Raw genomic sequence first — 23,654 nt, 5'->3', positions numbered from 1 at the left:
GATAAACTACTCATATTTCATAAAATAATTATAGGTTAAATTTAGTTAAATATGGATACTTTTAACCTATCAAACAATAATATTCAATATAAAATCATATTTTAATAATATTTTATTTCAAAATAAACTAAAATTTGAAATTTATTTAGTCAATAAAAACTCAGGAAATAATATTCAATATAAAATCATATTTTAATACTATTATTTTATGTCAAAATAAACTAAAATTTTAAATTTATTTAGTCAATAAAAACTTAGAAGCACCAACCAAAGAGTTTATCTTGAATATTAAAACACCAATATAAATAGATGGTTGCAGTTGTTATTTACGTAACCAAACTCCACATTTCATTTCTCAACTCTCCCAAATAATAACTTCATCGCCGGGATGTCCCCGTCTGCCGGAGTTCAAGCCCCCCTCTTGACTGGATCCTCTCCGGCAGCGGGCCGCGGTTCAATCCCCGGCGCCGTATTCAATGTTGCCACGAGCATAATCGGCGCCGGAATCATGTCAATCCCGGCGATTCTTAAAGTTCTCGGTGTTTTCCCCTCTTTCGCCTTAATTGCAATCGTGGCTGTGCTAGCGGAAGTTTCGGTGGATTTTCTCATGCGCTTTACACATGCCGGTGACACGACGACGTACTCCGGCGTCATGAAGGAAGCTTTCGGGCCCGCTGGAGCATTAGCCGCTCAAGTTTGTGTAATAGTCACCAACTTTGGGGGTTTAATTCTCTTCCTTATTATTATCGGTTAGAACAAATTTCATTACTTTCATTTTCTCTTAATTAAATTATTAATCATAAATTAAGAGAGTTAAATAATACACCTTTCTAGATTTTTCTTTTTGTGAAAGCTTCAACTTAGATTTTCTTTTTCAACCAAACCTAGCTAAGTGGTGTTTTTTTGGTACTTTATAGCTAGATTCTTTTATATTTGTGATGTAAAATAGATTGGTTTCTTGATAAAGGGTTGTTACTTTGTTTTCAAGTTTTTCATGTTTGTTTGTGTGTATGGAACAACAGGAGATGTTCTATCTGGAAAGGTAAGTGGAGATGAAGTGCACTTGGGAATTTTGCAAGAGTGGTTTGGGATTCACTGGTGGAATTCCAGGGAAGTTGCTCTTCTCGTCACCTTGGTTGTTGTTATGCTTCCATTGGTCTTGTTCAAAAGTGTAGGTCAGTCAGTGTTCGTCACGCACTTGTTTCGTTGGCATAGATTCGTAATATTTGTTATTCTTATTTTGGGTTGTGTTGTTTTGAAATTGTTCAGAATCTTTGAAGTACAGTTCTGCAGTATCAACTCTTCTTGCTGTGGTGTTTGTTGCCATTTGTTCCGGGTTGGCTATTTTTGCTTTGGTGCAAGGAAGAACACAAACTCCTAAACTGGTTCCTCGGTTAGACTACCAGACATCTTTCTTTGATTTGTTCACTGCAGTTCCTGTTGTAGTCTCAGCATTCACATTTCATTTCAATGGTACTAGTTAACTTGTGTTTTGCATTATTTGGTGGTGGAGAAGGGTTTTCTCCTTTTCTTGTTGTTGTTCTGATGAGTAATTTTGTTTTACTTTGCAGTGCATCCTATTGGATTTGAGTTTGCAAAGCTATCTGATATGAAAACTGCAGTTCGATTAGCAATAATGTTTTGTGCTGTTACCTACTTTATAATTGGTTTATTTGGCTACCTCTTATTTGGAGATTCAACACAATCCGACATTCTAATCAATTTCGATCGAAGTTCTGATTCTGCTGTCGGTTCATTGTTCAATGATTTAATTCGTGTAAGCTATGCGCTCCACGTTATGCTGGTATTCCCTATTGTGAATTTCTCTTTAAGAACCAACATTGATGAGCTCTTATTCCCCAAGAAGGCTCTACTAGCCACGGACAACAAGAGATTTGTGATTCTCACTCTTGTGCTCTTAGTATTCTCCTATCTTGCTGCTATAGCAATACCAGATATTTGGTACTTCTTTCAGTTTCTAGGATCAACAACCGCATTGTGCCTTGCCTTTATTTTCCCTGGCACTATTGTATTAAGGTAACCAATTTTCGCAAGTTCCTATTGAATTTAACAAAATGGAAAGGAATAAAACATGATCCTAATTTTCTTTGTTTGGATGACAGGGATGCTCTTGGAATATCAACAAGAAAGGACAAAATAATAGCACTGGTTATGATTATACTTGCCGTAGTGGCAAGTGCAATTGCAATTTCCACCAACATATACAATGCTTTAAGTAGTAAGTCATAAAGTTGGTTTGACCACTTTTTCCCTTTCTTGTTGCTTTCAACTAAGTTTTATTGGGGGAGTTTGCATGGAAGGGGGAAAATCATATATGTTGAAAGGAATTGTTTTGTTGTGTATAATATCTAATATCAAAGCAATGAAATGAAATGAAATTCAGAAGTTTAGTTGAAGGGTGGCAAAGTATGGGTCGCCATTTGTACACTGTTTGTGCTGGTCACTGTTGTGTTTAAATGATTCATCTGTCTGGCAAATTATTATTGTCAAATGAAAGCTCGTGTGGCGGAGACCAATGTATACTCTCAATAATAAATGTGGAAATTGTTAGTCAAGATTTTATAAAATAAAAAACTTTACAAAATAAATGACGGTGGCCATGTCACGTAGGGGCCATCCTCTCATAATGGTAGTGGAACAATTATTAAAATTTAAATAATAATAATAATATATTTTTAAAGATAATTTTATTAATCTTTGATTATGTCACGAGTTCCTTGCTATACCCATAAAAAGTTATAAAAGTCCTATGTTAGCAAATGCTTCGACACAACGATAGATCCAAAAATGGATGGATTTTGTGATAGCAATGTAGTTACACTAACTATTATGTTTTATTATGTTTGGCATGCTCAATTGTCAAAATGAAATGATTGCCATAAACTCAGCAAAGAAAGAGTTATGTACAGTGTTTTAAAAATTGGACCGGACATCAAATTGGTAAGGGTACTAGGTCATTGATTTATTGGTTGAATCACTGAGTCACTGGTCGAACCGCATGACTAAATCGGATTATACCGGATAACTCGGTTGAATAGACCCGTTGTTATAACAAAATTATATAGGTATAAAACATGTCGAACATGATGATTCAATCTCTACAATATATAACTGACACTCAAATTTTTTTAAAATATCATATCCTAAATAAATTCACAGGTTCATAATTTAAATTCAAATTTTAAACATAAGTATCACACATAATAAAATAGTACAAAATTACAAAGTACTATATATTTACAAACAAAATTTAATCGCAAAATAATCTAATTAAATAAATTATAATAAATTCAATATCAAAATCATCTGCAACAAAATTAACGGCATCCGAAACATCTTTATTTTTAGTTTTTTTAGTTTTTTTAGTTTTTTTATTTTCTTTTTTATTTTAATTTTTATTAAAATAATTAAAATGATATTGTTTTAAGTTTTTAAAATAAAAAAAAATAAAAAATGCATTTAAACCACTGGTTCTGAAAAATTGCCGGTTTTACCGGTTTACACCAGTTTTGACCAGTTCATACCGATTCAATGACGTATACGATCCAACAATCGAACCAGACCGATTATTTGGCCGGTTCCCGATTCTACCGATCGACCGACCGATCCAATTTTTAAAACGCTAGTTACAGGGCCGGTCCTACGAATTTGGGTGCCTTGGGCGAATCAAAAGAGTGATGCCCTTATAATTTTTGTAACAATAAATGCACAAGGATAAAAGAAATAATTGGATAAAAAACACATTTTCATTTAACATTGTGCAAAATGAATACAAGTATGGATCTTTGAATAAATATTTATACTACATCAAAACATAAACCATTATAAAGAGACTTATTCTTCTTCTTCTTCTCTATATTTTTTCAAATACTTAGATCAAACTTTTTACTAGTTTTATAGCCACATCAATACACATGTCTCTTTTTTGTTGCAAACTTTTCCTAACTTCATTAACAACAGTTAACAATTCAAACCAAATAATCATAGCAACTAAAAATTCAAAGTTTTCAATTCCATGAGTTGCTAAAGATTAGGCTTCACTCTTAATTTTGGGATCATTATCTTGTTCAGCTAGTTGAAGTAGTACTTCTCTTACAACTAAAGTTTGAGATTTAATTGTATATACACTATTCATATGACTTTCTCAACGTGCTTGTGACAATGGTTTAATAGTTAAACTTTTCACATTGTCTCTAAGAAATTTCAACGTTTTGTCAAATGAGAAAATACATTATAAATACGTTGTAACACTCCAAAAAATATTTTAGCTTTAGTACAAGAATTTGCAATATCACAAAGTGTCAAGCTGAGGCTATGACAACCACATGTTGTGCATAATGCTCTAGGTTAACATCTAATAATTTTCTTTGTACACCTTGGTATTTACCTTTCATGTTTGATCCATTATCATATCCTTGTCCTTTCACATTATTAGTATCTAGACCAAGAGTTTCTAATACATTTTTGTAATTCTTCAAACAATCCTTGACCTGTTGTGTCATAGACTTTAAAAAATTCTTCAAAAAATTCTTCAATTCTTATTGGACTTGTAGAAACCTTCACACAGTGTATAATGAGAGTCATTTTTTCTTGATAACTTACATCAAGAGTACAATAAAAAATCACAGAAAAATATTTTGCTTCTTTGATTTTTTCGACTATTGCACTTTTGACTTCATTACCTAACATGTTAATCAATTCATTTTGAATCTTATAACTAAGATAATGATAATGAATTTCATTATTCTTAATACGTCCAGAAAAATTTGTATGTCAGGATCCCATTCTGCAATCATTTCAGCAAGAGAAAGAAAGTTTCAATTTTTATCCACATTAATCCTTTTTTTTTTTCTTTCATGAAATGCTAAATTTTGCTCAACAGGATATCTAGTAACTAAAACTATCCTAAGTAAGATTATTAATAATATAAAATATTCTCTATATCATTATTTTAATTTTAGTTCTTCAATTAAACGTTTTGTTGTTAAAATTATGGATATATTAATTGATTTTATTTTAGGGGAATTAATTGATTTTATTCTAGTCTATATTTTATTCTTGGGAAATTACATTCTTTTATTAATTTTGACTTTGTAGTACTCCTATAATTTTGTTAGCCAGTATTTTTCTAATTTTTTTTCTAGCAAGTATTTTTATAATAGAAAATTCTCTTTTAATACATAAAGGGGTTAAAAAAAAACTTTTTTTGGTGCCCCTAAAATTATGGGGCCCTGGGCTTCCGCCCCGCGAGCCCGTGCTTAGGGCCACCCCTGACTAGTTATGTATGTCAATATTGGAAGTAAATTAGCCTAAGGCCGATTTTATTTGTATAATCAATTCATCTAACTTGAAATATACTCTATATATCAATAATAGAATAAAGAATTTTTTTTATTAAACTATTTAAATTATTTATTAGCATATTCACTTTTTTTTATATAAATATATAAGATGAAAGATATATGTAATGTAAATATAAATAGTATTAATTAAAATAAAAAACATTAATATTGTTATATTAAATTTTGAACAAATATTTTATAAATAAATTATTTCTTTTAGATGGAGAGAAAATTATTTTATGCAAAACTGTGTATTATAATTTATAACCCTCAATTGGTCAATGATGACGAGGATATGTCGCTTTACTCAAAATCAAGATCAGTACGACAATATTCGGTTTGAACGAAATCAGATAAGCATAAGATTTGAAGCTGTACTGTATTAGTAACAACAAAGCATGTTTAGTTAACAACGCAACTACAAAAATGTTTAGTCAACAAAAACAATACCAAGGAAAAAACGGAAGCAGTGCTATTCTTACACCTATATTTTACATCAATATTTATAGCAAACACTGTTCACCGTATTTATACGGTGAATAGTATTTTTTAAATAAAATAAAAATATTTTTAAAAAATTATTTTTTATTTTTAAAATTACGGGCGACATTGTTGATGTAGGGACATGCATTAACCAACTTAATTACTGCATTAACCAAGTTTTTATACTGCATTAACCAAGTTTGGTGACTACTATAAAGTACTGTTCATGGGTGTAAGAATAAAATTACTAAAATTTGGTTAATGCAATGTAAAAATTTGGTTAATGCAATAATGAAGTTGGTTAATGCAACATCCATGTATTAAAAATAATTTTTAGCAATCACCAAACTTGGTTAATGCAGTAATGAAGTTGGTTAATACAACATCCAGGTATTAAAAAATATTTTTTAGCAGTCATCAAACTTGGTTAATGCAGTGTAAAAACTTGGTTAATGCAGTAATGAAGTTGGTTAATGCACGTCCGTACATGAACAGTGTCGTCTGTAATTTTAAAAATAAAAAATATTTTTTATAAATATTATTATTTTATTTTAAAAACACTGTTTACCGTATAAATACGGTGAATAGTGTTTGATGTAAATATTGGTTTAAAATATGGGTGTAGGAATAACATTATTCTAATAGTAATGCACGAATGTTTGTGAAAAGAAGCAAGTCCAAAAATGATCATGTTGTATTTTAACGTAGAAAATAACCCATGTGGGATGTTAACTACGTTATGTTATCTATACTTATAGCCGACCCAATAAATGTAGAGTAATAAAACGATGTAATAAGAATAAAGTTTTTAAGAATTTTAATAATAGTAAAAGTAGTTTATTATTCTTTACAAATTTGTTTACAAATTTGTGATTAGGATAGAGTATAGGCTAGGTATTGTTTGGATTTTATTGTTTTAGGAAGTTAGGGTTTTATAATTTTTGAGGATTTGATACGGAGTGATGGTGAGATTTTTGGTGTTTTTATTTACATGAATGTGATTGGAAGACATTTTTAGACCTAGTTTGTTTTGAAAGATTTTGGATTATAAGTGTTTTGAGGGGATTCTGGAATTTTAGAGTTTCGGTTGAGTTTTTCGGTTGAGTTTTTCGGTTGAAGTTCAACTGAAAAATTAGGTTTTGAGGTGGTTGTTAGCAAGGCCGGCCCAATTAAATTGGAGGTTCCGTTCTAATTAAAAAAAAGGGCTCAATTTTTAAAAAAAATACAAGGCTATTTCTTAATCCACCCCTTGATACTCTTAGGCACCTAGCGTAATTCCATTTATATCCCCTACTGCTGGAGAAACATATGATGAAGCACTTTTTTTTTTGCGCCCAAATTTGGATTTTTCCGGAGCTACATATATAGAAGTATTTTAAACGGAAATTTTGGGAAAAACTTCAAAATAATTCAGTTCAGGGGATATTGTGGAGCTACATTTACGGAACGTCTTAGCGCCAAAATATTCCGTAGATATAACTTCAGAACTTTATGCTATATTTTGAACCAGCATGATCACTCCCCCATTGTTGTTTTTCCTCTTCAACACTCACCTTCACCAACCTAAAAATTCTACATCATCAATATCATTTTTCACTCCAAAACTTCAACTTTTTGGTGCAACAAATCAAATGGAGCAAGTGAAGATTGAATTTTAGGTAAAGATTCAACTTTGTCCATTACATTGCTCACATTAATCATCAAACTTTTGTAAAAAAAAAAGTAACGTTGCTTCCGTAGGTACAACTCTGGAACGTGTTGAAGATGAACACTTCCAGGTGTACATACATTCTCGACAGTGCTCATTCTTGATTTTACCTACAAGATCAACAAGTATAAACTTCCATTGTTTGAGATGGTTGGTGTTACATCTACCGAGAAGACATATTCCATTGGTTTAGCTTTTTTGGAGTGTGAAAAAAGGACAATTTTTTATATGGGCATTAGAGGTATGTCGGTCACTTTTGAAGGAACAAGTTGAGATGCCTAAGGCGATTGTTACGGACCGCCATACGACGTTGATGAATGCGGTGGCAAATGTATTTCCTTTTTCTAATGCATTACTTTGCCGATATCACATAACAACAAATAGAGCCGTCAAAATGGGCCTAAGCCCATGGGCCGGCCCGCGGGGCCCGAAAAATGTTAGGGCTTGGGCCTAATTTTTTGAGCCCATTTTGTTTCGGGCCTTTTTGAGTCCGGCCCAAAAAAGCCCGGCCCTAAATGGGCCAGCCCGTATGGGCTCCGGGTAGCCCATGGGCCCGATAAATAGTAAAATTTAATATTTAATTAATAAAATTTAATATTTAATACTAATTAAAAAATTCAAATTTTTGTATTTCTTTAAAATATATTTTATAATAGTGAAATATAAAAACAAAATTTAATATTTTTCTAAAAATTAAGCTTAATATAATTTATTTTTTTAAATTAAAGAGAATATTTAATATATTTTTTGGAAATGGGCTTTTTGGGCCCGACCCGAAAAAGCCCGAGGCCCGAACAGGGCTGGGCCTGGGTAGTAAAAACGGAGCCCATATAAAAATGGGCTTTTTAGGCCCGGCCCGAAAAAGCCCGAGGCCCGCTAGGGCCGACCCGTTTAGGGCCGGGTAGCCCGTTTGGACAACAAATATGAGAAGTCGGGTTAAACCCACGGTACGGAAGAAACAAGTAGAGGCCGAAGATGGAAAATTGGTGAAGGCCGGTGTGATTGTTGAAAAAATAATGGATGCATGGAATCATATTTTAAATTCTTCCACAAAAGAATTATACGTCAATTTCGTCATTCACTTTTGTAAAGTGTGTGAAAAGTATCCAGCTTTATTGAAATATATTGAAAGCACCATTCTTGATCAGGTGAAGAAGAATATTGTCTATGCGTGGAATGATAATGTTCGACACCTTAAGAATACAACCACCAACAGAGTTGAGTCGGCCCATGCTAGTTTGAAAAATTGGTTGGGTAATAGCAGGGGGGACTTGTGTCGTGATTGAGACTCCGTAAATCTCATGATTAAAAACTAACATAATGAGATACAAGAGAGGTAAACCAACGTAAATCTCATTGGAAAAGACTCAATTTTGATGATGATGGTTACATGGAATGAGATAAACTGAATATCTCTATTTTGTCTGAATTAGAAGTGATACAAGAGATATTTTCGAAGGCCACATAAAAGAAAAATTGAGAGCTGATTGCTGGCAATGACTTGGTGAAAGGAATCTATGAGAGAAGGTTCTCAAACCGGGTTCCCGAAACAACCGACATGAAACCGCCTTCTCAACCAGTAAAGACAAAGGGTGCTCCGAAGAAATCCTTCTTATTGTGAGCATGTTGATAAAATTTTTCCCGACTCCTAAATCTAAAAAAAGTGTCATGAAAGGAGCCCGCATAAGCAAACCGCCTCCGATCCCGTTCCCACCAAAAATTCCATTCATCAACGAGATGTCGGTTTTTATGCACAAATACATAGACCGGATCGTCATTGTTAAGGGGGACGGTAATTGTGGTTGCCGGGCTATTTCGACTTTACTTGGTAAGGGAGAGGATAGTCATGCGCTTGTTTCTCATCAACTTATCCAAGAGTTGAAGATACATAAAGAATCGTACACGCGGTTTTATGGGTAGAAAGATAAATTTGAAGTGGTTTATGAATCTCTTGTTCCTTGCTTGAGAGGTCACGAACGGTGTCAAAATGGATGAGATTCCTGGAAATGGGGCATTTTATTGCATGTGTATATGATAGGGTATGCATTGGCTTGACGCGATACAGGTTTTTGGAAACCTTTTTTCCGCTCCGCACCACTTAGAAATCCAAATGATCACATCATGTGTATTAGGTGGCTTGCAAAATCAAGTCATTTTCTACAAGTTTACTTGAAACCATGATGTCCCATACCACCTACATCACCGGAATGGGCGACTCATTCTACCGCAAATGTCGAGACGTGGCTGAATCATTTTGTTGAAAGGATGCACGGATTTGAAAGATTGAACAACATTGAAAAGGAATTGAATGTGGAAAATTCAAAGATGAAACCACCAATATATTTAGTCGACTACACTTGTTTTGAATTTTGGAAGTGTAATATACTCACTTTTTAACATTGCAATATACTCACTTTCCTTATTATTCTATTCTGGTGTCAAAATGTAACAGCGAAAACTCCGTAGATGTATCTACGGAAGATTCTTAAGTTGCAGCTTCAGGGAATTTTCCGTATATATACCTCCGAAACCAATATATCTAGGGTCTTTCTATGGATATGTATACGGAAAGAAGTGTGACAAAAAACGGATGGTCCATATTCACCTAGATTTTCTATAAATTTGGGAGTTCTTATGTTATCTTTCACACAAACACAAAAATCTCTCAATATGATAACAAATTCCGTTGGTATGTTACAATTGTCTCCTACTCCGAGGGTAAAACACTAGGGCGAACGTTTAAACTCAACGATTACACCTCACTCGAAGATATCATTGACAAAATCCACTATCACCTACCTTACAGAGACAAAGAAAAGATTGTGAAGCTCGAGTATCATTCACGTTTAGTTGACAACGAAGGGAACGCCGTTTACAACAACTTTGAGCTCAAGAATCGAGAGGATTGTTTCACGATGTGGCAAACATATTTTGGTTTTCTAAGTAATGTGGGACTTCTAAAGTGAATCCTCTCACTCATAAAGTGCTTAACCTCCACTTTTCTAAGCAATATGAGACTTCTAACTCACACTTCTACATAAAAATCTCCCCCTCAAGAATCTGTTTAGCTGCTTCCATGTCTTTCATGGCAAATGACTCTCCCAACTACTTCTTTAACCTGTTAATGTTAGAAATATTTTTTTCTATAATAAGCATAACATCAACATATAACAACAGGATAATGAAGTCATCATCAGAAAATTTTCTAACAAATACGCAATGATCTAAAGTAGTCTTATGATATCCTTGATCACACATAACAGACTCAAACTTCTTATACCACTGCCTTGGAGCTTTCTTTAACCCATATAAACTCTTTCTCAATTTACACACATGATCTTCTTTGCCTTTAACTTGAAAACCATCGGGTTGTTTCATGTAGATCTCTTCCTCCAAATCACCATGAAGGAAAGTCATTTTTACACCCATTTGCTCAACCTCTAAATCAAGAGTAGCAGTCAAACTCAACACAATTCTAATTGATGACATCTTTATAACAAGTAATAAAATCTCATTAAGATCAACACCCTTTCTTTGACGGAAGCCTTTCACCACTAATTTAGATTTATACCTTGGAGACTTAGAGTTGCTCTCATGTTTAACTCTATAAATCCACCTATTTTCCAAAGCCCTTTTTCCTTTAGGCAACTTCACTAAATCATAAGTGTGATTATCATGCTATGTTTTTATCTCATCATGCATTGCATCCAACCACTTTTAATTTTCATGACTTTCCATGGCCTCTTGAAAACACTCAGGTTCACCCTCAGCAGTCAAGGTCACATACTCATCAGAATTATACCTTGTAGAAGGTTGTCTCTGTCTGTTAGAGCTCCTAAGTTGAGCTTGAGATGATTCTGGAGCTTCTCTAAGATTGTCATCTTGTGACATATTGTAACACCCCAATTCTACCCACGAAATTTAGATAAAATCAGAGTATAAAAATTCACAAACTAAACAATTGAGGTATCACATATTCATTCTCAAAGACAAATCACCTCGTCACATAAAGCAGATACATAGCATTCACAAAATACGGAAGAACCGACAACATCAAATAATAGTCTTTATCATGAATCAACTTCCATAGAAGTGCAACAAAAACTCAACAATTAGTTCAAATATTCATAGCATCTTAATTTAACAATCAACATAATTAAAGTGACAATCTCCAAAATACAATTCAAGTATTCGTCAAGACATAACAATCTAAAGACAAGTAAATTAATGCGTTCGCCCCCCTGAGTGCTATGTATCAGAGTGACAACGACTCAATACCAACTCGGCTAACCTCTCCTCAATGCGAATCACCTGCACGTTACCAATATAAAGGCAACGACAAAACAAAGAAAGGGTGAGATATCAATTTATATAATTGAGCGCATGATAAATTATATATCAGAAACTAGACATATTCGGTTAATCGCATTCACAAGTATTGATATCCTCATATTATTCACAAAGTCATTAATTCACAATTCACATACTTCCGTCATATAACAAGTCAGAAAAATACAGTCACAATGTAATCACAAATGTCACACTATGAATCGCATAAAAATATATGGGACATGACTCATGTATATGCATGTGGTACCAATTTGAGCTTCAACCCCCGTCACCAATTGCCCAATTCAGAGGCACAAGGCATAAGCCTTCGTCACTAATTTTCCAATCCAGGCAGTCACAATATATATGCAAATGTATGCGACTCGATGGACCGAACATCACATAACATCATCATCATCATCATTTACTTCACAAAATATTCGTCACAAGGCACACGCTTATATCACAATTATTACTGATTATTGAAGGTAATAACACTTCACACATATTATAACAACCTCACATAAACAACGGGACAATTCCGACAGTTCACATAATCAACGGTCGACGCCATTAACAAATAATCACAAAGATATCCACAATAATTCATAAGATATAATCACAATTCAACAGCGGTTAATCAGAAACAATTCAATTAATTTCCGGTTATACATTCCTCAGGTAATTTGAACATTTCCTGTTAATTAAGGACTGCTACTGCAGTATAATTCTACTTCTGTTACTAACCATGTTGTTCCATTCCTAAACATGCAATTGCTACTGGTTTCTGTTTTCTATTAAACTACTATTGAGTTATGTAATTGCTTTACCAATACTACTCTTATCCTGATTCTGTATGATACAAGTAACAACAAAAGAAAAACAAAATGAATGGAACAGGGCAATAGTTGCATCATTCACCTAATAATTCTTACTATTTTAAGACTAATGGGGCGGTCACCCCCACATGGAGACCACCGTCTCAAGGCAAAGAAGAAAAACAAGAGACTCACTTCCAACATGAGACTAGCGTCTCCAAAGCAAATGAAAAAAAAAGAATAGAACAATGGACACGAACAGTAACAAACACACAAAAGACCAAATGAAAATGAAAAGAAATGATTATGGAAATGGGGTGTGCCGCTCGGCACCCCCTTCCTACACGCCCTTGCCGCCCGTCACGGGCTTACACCGTGGCCAGCTTTGCCGAACGACCAGCTCCCCTGGTTTCCTATTTAATTGTTTTACACAACATAAATATCGTGTTCATTTTCCAGAATACCAAAAGCAATTTCAACAACAACAATAAATAGATTCAACACGGTAAATCAATAACCTAAATCCCTAATCCCCAGCATACAATTACTCATAAGCCCCATTATAGGAAGAGAACCCCACCCTTACCTTGTTTGGATTGAAGAAAACTCTACAAATCCTAGCACTTGGATTGGGATCTCTCTAAGCTTGCTCCTCCTCTTCAAGACCTAGCCTCATTTCTTCCAAATAGCTTTCTATTTTTCTGGTTTCTCTACACTTCCCTCAATCTATCACTAACACTAAACCTATTCTTTCTATAAGATTGGGCCTAAGAGTTAACACCTCCCTTCACCAATCTTCACTTAGCCAAAATATGCCCAATAAGCTCATTAACTCAAAAATGAATTTAAATACTATTTCTAACGATATTCTACTAGAAAAATAGATTAATTCACCATAACTAAAATTATCGACCGATAATAACGAAAATAATAATATTAATATAATACTATTTAATTAAATAAATAATCAAACAATTGGGCGTTACACATATCGCTCTCTCCTTCATCATCATTAGTTGGAATATTTACCTCATCTCCAAGTTGTTGATCATCAACATAATCATATGGCTTGTCATTCTGATCATCACCATCAATAGCATCTAGATTATGACTAGGTAACTGAACTGGATCAACATTAGACAAACTGATATCTGTCTTGGGTGTAATCTTCTCTACCTTATCAATATCTTCAATTTTTTTGTCTTCCATGAACACCACATCGCAGCTTTGAATAAGCTTGTTCCCTACAGGATCATACAACCTGTAACCAAGCTTATCTTGCCCATAGCCGATCAAGATACATTGTTTTAACTTTGCATCCAACTTGAATCTTTCAATCTTTGGAATATGCACAAAAGCCTTACGACCAAAAACTCTCAAATGATCATACTTGACATTCTTTCCAAACCAAAATTTGTTTAGAACTTCACTGTTCAAAGCAATAGTAGGAGTGAGATTAAGAACATGCACTGCCATGTAAAGTGCCTCACCCCAATAATTATTTGGAAACTTAGCTTCAGAGAGTATAAACTTTACTCTCTCAATAAGTGTTCGATTCATCCTTTCTGCTAAGCCATTAAATTGAGGAGTTTTAGGAGGAGTCTTTTCATGTGAAATTCCATGTTGCTTGTAGTAGGAATCAAATGGTCCACAATACTCACCAGCATTATCAGAACGAACACATTCCAGCTTCTCGTCTGTCTGCCTTTTTACCAAAGCATGGAATTCTTTGAACTTCTCCAATTCTTGGTCTTTTGTCTTCAAGGCATAAACTCATAGTTTCCTAGAAAAATCATCAATAAAGGTAACAAAATAAAGTGCTAAAGGATTTTACCTTTAATGGACCACAAACATCATAATGTACCTATTGAAGTAACTTTAACTTCCTTGAAGGAGGATGTCTTTTGAAATATACTCTAGTCTGTTTACCAGCCATGCAATGAGATCCTTTTTGGCCAAAACATTCAGCCCTTTTCACTAATATGAGTAAGTCTTCAGTGCCAGTAAGATGCTTCCATGTCTATAGCAGTCACACTGTCCCTAGCAACCAAAACTTTTGTTCAATACAATTTAGAAAGCCTCTCCCATCTATCGACAACCAAGTTAGCTTTGTTGAGTTTCCACTTTCCAGAACCAAAGTGATTGTCATAACGATAATCATTAAACATATGCTCAAAGATATAATTAAAGCGAACATCTGGAGCATGTTTGACACCTCTATGCAACAATTGCATTCTCATCTGGAACATCTGTAACATGCAATGTAGCACCACTATCAACTATCCACATGCTCTCGTCTAATACAAGATTAATAGACGCATGATCACAGGAAATAATAAGATCATCACTAGCAGCAGTAGTAACACGATCATCATCATGATCATCATGACCTCTTTGTTTAGACATACCTTTCTTGCCCGTGTTATCCCTTTTCCACTAATAACAATACTTTGTATGTGTCTTATTTTGTGACAATAATGACACTCTAGATTCTTGTATCGTGTCTTGAACTTGCTTCTACTATCCTCTCTACCACCCTTTGGTTCCTTTTTATGACTTCTCCCCTATTTTTCAGTGACAAGTACCTCAGACTGAGATGAAGAAGCTCGTGCCTTCCTTCTCATCTCCTCATTAAGAATACCACCCTTAGTCGTTTCCATAGAAATAACACCTCTAGGAGCATAACTTGCGATAGAAACCCAAAACATCTCCTAAGACTCTAGTAAAGATAGCAATAGAAATAATCTCAAAAGTTCATCATCAAATTTAATACCTATTCTTGAAATCTGATCAGGGAACCCTTGAAATTCACTCAAGTAATCTGAAATAGAAGTCCCCTCCTTATACTTCAAACTTATAAAGCTATTCAACAAGATCAATTTATTATTCCTTGATTTAGAGGCATACAAGGACTCTATCGTCTCCCACAAATTTTTTGCATGTGTATAATTAGCAATGTGATTATAAACATTATCTTCTACATATTGTCGAATAAAATCACATACCTGTTGATGTTCAAACTCTCATTATTCATCAGACACAAAATTGGGCTTTGCGGAACTAAAAACCGGTAAATGCAATTTCGTCACAAATAGTAAGTCTTTCATCTTACCCTTCCATAAATGACAATTAGAACCATTCAACAATACCATCTTCATCTTTGTATTTGACTCCATCATTTAAACAAGTAAAATAACCCTTAACCAAGAGCTCTGATGCCACTCTGGTGGGAAATTAAGACACAATAACAGACCAATACGCAACGGATATAAAATTATCCACACTTGTAGGAACCTTGAGGATCAACAACAAATATATGACAAAAAATCAAACAAATAATCGCACAAAACAACACCGATATTTTAAACAAGTAGTCCAGACCAACGAAATAGCTCCATTATAATCAATTGAGAGTACAAGAAAGTCTTAAATTGATTCATAAACAAGTGCTAACAACCGCAAATCACAAAGAAAAAATAACTTACAAATAAGAATAAAAAGCTGAAAATAGCCTAAATAATCTACAGCTCCAATGCGAGGCACATATCTCTCAGATCAATTTTTGTTTTCAAATTTTGAACAATTGAAGTTAGATACATGAGTTGCAAACATGCCCTCAAAATTTTAGCTCGATCCGACAATAAACGAATCGAGGATTGTCGATTTAGTTTGACTGATGTAGAAAAAATGGGAACCAATTTCTCTCCTCTTTTCTCTCTTTTGAATCCTTATTTTCTCTCTATCTCTCTTAACCGCAAATTAACACTTCCACTTAAATAAATGAGACAAGTGAGCTATTCATATTTGGGTCTTTCTCCACATAGGAAGGGAGCCCAAACCCAACATTATGAACATAGAACCCTAAATATTCTGGTTTCCTTTGACGAAGATGGACAAAAAATTTGAGTCAATGAAAAAGATGAAAATAAGTGTTGGGGTTGTTTGAAAATATACATGTTGAAGAAGTCCCACATCGCTTAGTTTTGTAAAGAAATACGGAGTCCAAGGCTATATATAGGATTAAAATTCTTCTAAGTCCCACATCACTCAGTTTAGTGATGGAAGAGGGAATCCAAGGCTATATATGATTCAAGTTTTTCTTTACAAAATGCCTCAGTCAAAAGTACTTTAAGCTTGTATTTGACTTACTTTATTCTCTTATACTATTGTATTAAAGTGTTGTGAGATATAGTCAAATATTTGTTTTGGAGGTGTGGATGTACTAGGGGTCTGGGTTAGTCGAGGGTATATTACGTATTGTAACAATTTTCACATAGTGTTATTCTCTGGTGTTCTATTGACAACGACTGTGATTTTTTCTCTGGTTTTGGAGTTTTCACATTAATCTCTTGTATTGTTATTTTGTTCCTCCTTTTCTCTATATTTGTTATTTTCCCAACAACTGGCATCAGAGCTTTTGGTTCGATTCGGGAATATGAGTTCTAAGTATGCTCTGTGGTTGCAGGTTTGTCTGATCTTCCACATTAGAAAAGAAGGGTGGTGTTGTGAAAAAGTTGTTGAGTTGCAGTCACAAGTTCGGCTGTGTAGTTTGGGCTAGAGAAAAATGATGGAAGAATTGTTTTTAACTTGTGGAAAGTTCAAGTCAAATATGTGTTGATACAATCAAGATTATACAAGATGGAACATTATTTCGGTGGTTGAAGAGCTTCCTGCCCAAAAGGAAGTTCCACCATAAGCTTTCAACCTGGTTTTCAACATGTGATAATTCTTCAAGTGATTTAATTTCAAGTGAAGTATACTCTTTTTTAGGTGCAGTATAATAGTTTTTAAAACTATGATTGTTGGTGAAGATAATGTGAAAATTCTTGGAGCGGTGTAGCTTCAAGTGACTATTCTCTTTATGGTGGAGTATGATTGTCGGTGAAGACAATGAAAGTTGATGTATTATTTTCAATCAAGGTGGAGATTATTGGGGTTGGTTGAAAATATACATGTTGAAGAAGTCTCACATCGCTTAGTTTTGTAAAGGAATAAGGAGTCCAAGACTATATATAGGATTAAACTTCTTCTAAGTCCGACATTGCTTAGTTTAGTGATGGTAAAGAGAATCCAAGGCTATATATATAGGATTCAAATTTTTCTTTACAAGATGCACCAGCCAAAAGTACTTTAAGTTTTGTATTTGACTTTCTTCATTCTCTTATGCTCTTGTATTACAGTGTTGTGAAATGCAGCTAAATATTTATTTTGAAGGGTGTGGGTGTACTGAGGGTCCGAGTTAGTTGAGGGTATATTACGTGCTGTAACAATTTTCACGTAGTGTTATTCTCTTATTGTCTATTGACAACGTCCGCGATTTTTTCTCCGGTTTTGGAGTCTCCACGTTAATCTCTTGTGTTGTTATTTTGTTCCTCTTTTTCTCTATGTTTGTTATTTTCCCAACAACCTTAAGGTTTTGGGTTGAGATTTGACTTCTTCCTCTCTTGTGGTCCTAGAGCATTATTCTCGTTGGTGCTCCCGACTCCCAAGACTCCCCAAGCGGTATCAGAGCCGTGATTCGGCTTGGGGGGGGAGCGGGAGCTGAATTCAGTGTTGGATTCTATTATAGGATGTGGGAGACTCACACTTGTGGGAAAGAATGTTGGGTGCAAGTTTGAATGATTAAAGTTCCACATTGTCTATGAATGGATGAAATATTAGATTTATAAGAGAGATGACTCATTTACCTAACACCTTAAAGTTTTTTGTTGAGATGTGATGTCTTCCTCTCTTGTAGTCCTGGAATATTAGTTCCGTTGATACTCCTGACTCTCCCGAACTTCCAACAACAAGTTAAGTTGCAAAGTCAAAGTTGTCATCTTGTCTAACATTTGCCACATGTCTTGGCAACATACACAAACTTAACATTGTTTTTTTAAAACTAATAGAAAGATCAAGTTCACTAACTAATATACTTAGGGGACCAAAAAAATATGTTTATTAATTAAGTGATCAATACAAAACAAACAATTTAACTAATAAACTAAAAGTCCAATTAAACTTACATATTTATTTTTTCAACTATGAAATGAAATATTTATTAATAAATTTAAGACTTAAATGCATTTTTGATCCTTGTAAGTTAGTGAGTTTTTGATTTTCGTTCCTGTAAGTTTTTTTTTGTTTGAGTCCCTATATCTTACTTTTTACTTGAGGTTTAGTTCCTAAAGCCAAAATCTGCAGGTTTCCTGCGGATTTTCTTACGAATTTTGATTTTAGGGACTAAAATGAACGTAAAAGTGAAATATAAGGACTCAAACAAAAAAAACCTTACAGAGACGAAAATAAAAAACTCGCTAACTTACAGGAATCAAAAGTACATTTAAGCCTAAATTTAATTAAAACACATAACATATTGTATTTTTATATTTACAGTAAATCGTAACCGCCAAATCTTAAATTATATTTATAAGGACCAAAACTTTTTACACTGATAATATAAAACTTTTTATACCGACATTATAATGAAAGAGGTTTGTCTTCTACTTTTATTGCTACTCTTATGAAGCAATAGAAATGTTATTAATATTTTCTAATTTTTATTTAGGCTGGTGAAGATCACCCACAGATATATCCTACTTACCTTGATGTTATTCTGAAGAAAAAGCTCACTTTCTGTGTGAAGTACACCACCAACTTTGGTCAGTGCTCCATTGTCCAGATTAATTCTGATGAACAAGTTTACAAAAGGATCGATGAATTCTTAAACCCAAATGAGGTAACAATTATATCTGCTGCACATTAAAATATATTACTATGCAACAAATTGCGCAACACTAATACGTATTTAATTGCAGCACACTTCAAATGTCCGCGTTACACAGAATACCAATTCGGAAAACATGAAAACTCCGACTGTTACTGTTGTAGAGAATTCAAAGGTTCCTGAATTTCCCTCTGAAAATGTTGTGGCTGCTCAAACTAATCCTCCACTGCCTATATCTCCAATTAACCTGAATTCAGTTTGCTCCTTTTTGATTTTTCTGTGCAAAATATATTTTTGCAACTATAACTAGCTGCCTTTAAGTTTTCGTGGTATACTTATCATGCTGTTTTTTACTATCCGAAACTTGCTACTGAAATTACGATGTCTGGAACTAGCTCTACAAACACGCCAATGAAGCGGGATGCTGATGCCATAGTATTAGAGGATGCCTCTCCAATCAAGTATCTAACACCTCAGAACTCTACCACCAAAGTAAAACACATGAAGACAGAGTGAAGTGGAACCTCAAATGTTGCTACAAATAAGATCTTTGAAGACTTTTTGCAAATCACTATGTTATGCAGATTTTTGTATTTTGCTTTTCTAATTTTGGCGACACATGTGTGTTGTGTCATTTAAACCTATTTTGTTCTCAGCTGCCATACATGATGAGATAGCGATAATTTATGGTCTTTTTTGAATTGGGATGCAATGTATCGAATTAATTTAAGCTTGATGCAACTATGACAATATTTTTAGCAGTTGAATGACATCAGACAGATTATACTATGTTGCTGTTACTCAAATGCTTTAAATATGTTGATGTTACCTAAATGCCAACTGTTAGCTTAAGTGGGCTAACAATCTTTTAACGATTTTTTTACCTCTATGCCACAAAAATGGAATAAATATACCATAATGCCACTAAGTGAAATAAAATTACCAATGTGCCACACTTTCCCTTGTGGTCCGGCCAGGGGTGGGACGGACGGCTGAAGCAAAATTCCTCGTAGTTTGGGTCCGGCCAGGGGTGGGCCGGACGCCAACTACACCCTTTTTTTTTTTGATTTTTTTTTAATTTTTTTTTTTAAATTGATATAAGTGTAGAAATTAAGTATAAAAAATTGTTTTTTTATTTTAATATAATTAATAATAATAAAAAATATTATAATATAATTAAAATTAATTTATAATGCCAATTAAATATAATAAAAAATATTATAATATAATTAAAATTAATTTATAATGCCAATTGATTTATTATTATAAATAATAATTAAAATATGATAAATAATAATTAAAATATAATAAATAATAATGAAAATATAATAAATAATAATTAAAATATAATAAATAATAATTAAAATATAATAAATGGGTTCGGCCAATAGATGGACGAACATGTGTGGGTTCGGCCAATAGATGGACGAGGGCATATATTTTATTATTATTTGTTTGCCTATAAATAAAACTGTACAACCACATTTCCAATCACATCAGTTACAATTGAAGGTATAGTGTTACTATTGCAGATGGCTGAAGAACCCCTTCCAACGTTTCCACCTATGAAGAGAGATGCAACATTATTTTTTTCAGCAACAAAGCCTCCGTTGAAGATCAAACTATGGAACACTCAAACTTTCGAGCATCTACAGAGGCACTTGATCGGATGGTTAGACGATAACATTCTCGAGGGTGAAAAGATAAGGAAAATTGAAAGGCAGGTCACAGAGAAAGGCCCAAATGGAGTAGTAACTCGTTCTTGGAGAGCCGTGAAAAATGACGCTGGTGTCCTTATGATGATGCTAGGACCACACGATATTGTGTTGATGGTTGTAATCTCTTAGAATATGTTTGTGTTGATGGTTGTAATCTCTTAGAATATGTATTCTACAACTTGCTCCAAGGAGTGAAATTGCTCCATCCTATCCATACGCCACTAGGTAAATTCTTTACTCTATATATTTATTTTTCCAATAAATTAACGCATAGTCCTAATTGAACTTTTTAAATATGCAAGATTTGCACAACGAGGTATGGAGTATTACTCATCTCCAAATACTTTTCTTGATGGATATCGTTTCATTTTGGATCACATGGTCCAAGGAGATGTAAGTTATTTTCCAAGCCATATACTAAATCTTTCATTTACTTGAATACGACTCTTATATTTATTTATGTCTTACAGTTTTTGTGGAGGCCTTACGAAGAATATCCTCATCGCACTCAACGAGAAGCTCGAGCGTGGAGTGCAACTACATATATTATCTGTTTTCATATTGTGGAAATGCATCACGCCGACAGGGTTAGGCTTCAATTTGGTTTTACGCAAAACATCCCTCAACCCCCGAGGTGTCTTGGAGATCATCACTTGGTGACGAAGAATGATGTAAAGGATTGTAATTATCGACATGTGAACATTCACGAGAACAATGAGTGGAAAGGTAGAAAAAACTTAATAATGACAGGTGAGTTGAGTACTACTTTACGACACACCGATAATTATATGCAATGGTTAAGAAATATTCCATTGTTATATTTGTCGAAAGAAACGTATTTGGCAGACCCTCGTTATTATCCTTCCTCTACATCAACCCCACAAACAACCTTTCATCAACAAATCCCACAATCATTCCAACCAACACCACAATTCCAACAAACACCACAATTCCAAACAACACCACATTTCCAACCAACAACACAATTCCAACAAACACAATTCCAACAACAAACTTCTTCCTTTCCACAAACATACCAACACACTCAAACCACACAACAACACACATTTTTTGCCACCCCATCTCAAATTCCAACCCCTTACACCTCAACCCCGCAAACAAACTACTACTATCACCAAGAACAATATCAACAATCAACACTTCGACCACCGCTACATAACACCCCAATCCCTCAACCCGACTTCGACCAATCATACTCCCAATCTCAACCGCTTTCCTCCGCCCCTTCACTCTCCCAACAACAATATACCTTTGACACGACGAATGTCTACTATCCACCATTTCAAGCACAAATGGCACAACCCGTTGTGGCGTCCGATAAACCAATCCTTGAAATGACCGATGAGGAATTACTTAATTTACCACCATTAACTACAGAACAACTGGCTAGTTTTATGGATGGTGGTCCGTCGCATCAAAACGATGATCTTTCAAGTGACGATTCTCCACAAAGACAACCTCCACCAGACAACGAGCAACCGTTACGCAAGAGTAAAAGAGTACCGATACCCAAAAAATGTTTATCTGGGGGTCATATGGTCCAACCAAAGCCAAAAAAAAAATAGGCTTTTTTTTCCTTGTAGTTTATATGGTGAATAAAATAAATATTGGCAATTGTATGTTTTTTTAAATATATTATAATGTTCTTTATTACATTTTATTATATTTTAATTATTATTTATAATAATAAATCAATTGGCAAATAATTAATTTTAATTATATTATAATATTTTTTATTATATTTAATTGAATATAAATATATTTAATTATATTATAATAAAAAAACAATTTTTTATAATTAATCTCTTCACTTATATCAAATTTTTTATTTAATGTATTTAATTTTAATTTTAATTTTAATGTATTTAATTTTAATTTTAATGTATTTAATTTTAATTTTAATGTTTTTTATTTAATTTTATTGTTTTTTAATCTTTAATTAAAATAAAATATCAATTATACACTTTAATAATCATTTAAACAAAAAAAACAAAAAAAAAAACAAAAAAAAAAGGCCCAGTTACGGTCCGGCCCACCCCTGGCCGGACCCAAACTATGCAAAAAATTTCTTCACCTGTCCGTCCAAGGGGTGGCCGGACCCAAACAAGAAAAGTGGCATCTTGGTAATTTTTTTTCACTTTGGGGCATTATGGTATATCTTTTTCGTTTTAGTGGCAGTACAGTAAAAAAATCATCTTTTAACTATGTTACTTAAATGCCAATGATTTATAGAACTACACTGAATAATCTTTTTTGTCAAGGTGAGGGACAATATAAACAATATACATTTCTCTTTGGTTTAATGTATTTAACAACTGAAAATGGCAAGCAACTGCTGGAACATCAGTTTGAAAAAACTTAGCTCAACATATAAATAACATCCTACATTTAAATATTGCGAATTTAAAGCCCACTATAATACATCCCAATGAAACAAACACAACATGTGAACTAGCGAACCATTTGCACTCATAGTTGTTAAACTTGAAAAGAAAATTTGGCCCGTGT

At 33.7% G+C, this 23,654-nt stretch overlaps 1 protein-coding gene across 1 annotated transcript; it reads left to right on the top strand.

Annotated features, from left to right (window-relative positions):
- Positions 1-321: 321 nt before the first annotated feature.
- LOC131638048 (amino acid transporter AVT6D-like) lies at positions 322-2,446 on the top strand. Its single transcript, XM_058908608.1, has 5 exons — positions 322-749; positions 1,023-1,175; positions 1,270-1,473; positions 1,572-2,037; positions 2,124-2,446. The coding sequence occupies exons 1-5, from the start codon at positions 389-391 to the stop codon at positions 2,248-2,250; spliced, it is 1,311 nt and encodes a 436-aa protein (XP_058764591.1). The 5' UTR covers positions 322-388; the 3' UTR covers positions 2,251-2,446.
- Positions 2,447-23,654: the final 21,208 nt, after the last annotated feature.

This window comes from Vicia villosa, unplaced genomic scaffold (assembly GCF_029867415.1).
Source record: "Vicia villosa cultivar HV-30 ecotype Madison, WI unplaced genomic scaffold, Vvil1.0 ctg.002149F_1_1, whole genome shotgun sequence".
Lineage (NCBI taxonomy): Eukaryota > Viridiplantae > Streptophyta > Magnoliopsida > Fabales > Fabaceae > Vicia > Vicia villosa.
Note: the sequence above shows the minus strand (reverse complement) of the source record. Positions and strands in the feature narration are given on the sequence as shown.

Excerpts from the sequence above, each read along its gene's own strand:
- LOC131638048 (XM_058908608.1), top strand. The coding sequence starts at position 389 with ATGTCCCCGTCTGCCGGAGTTCAAGCCCCCCTCTTGACTGGATCCTCT. Across the intron at positions 750-1,022 it reads TCTCTTCCTTATTATTATCG|GAGATGTTCTATCTGGAAAG; the intron begins GTTAGAACAAAT and ends ATGGAACAACAG. Across the intron at positions 1,176-1,269 it reads GGTCTTGTTCAAAAGTGTAG|AATCTTTGAAGTACAGTTCT; the intron begins GTCAGTCAGTGT and ends GAAATTGTTCAG.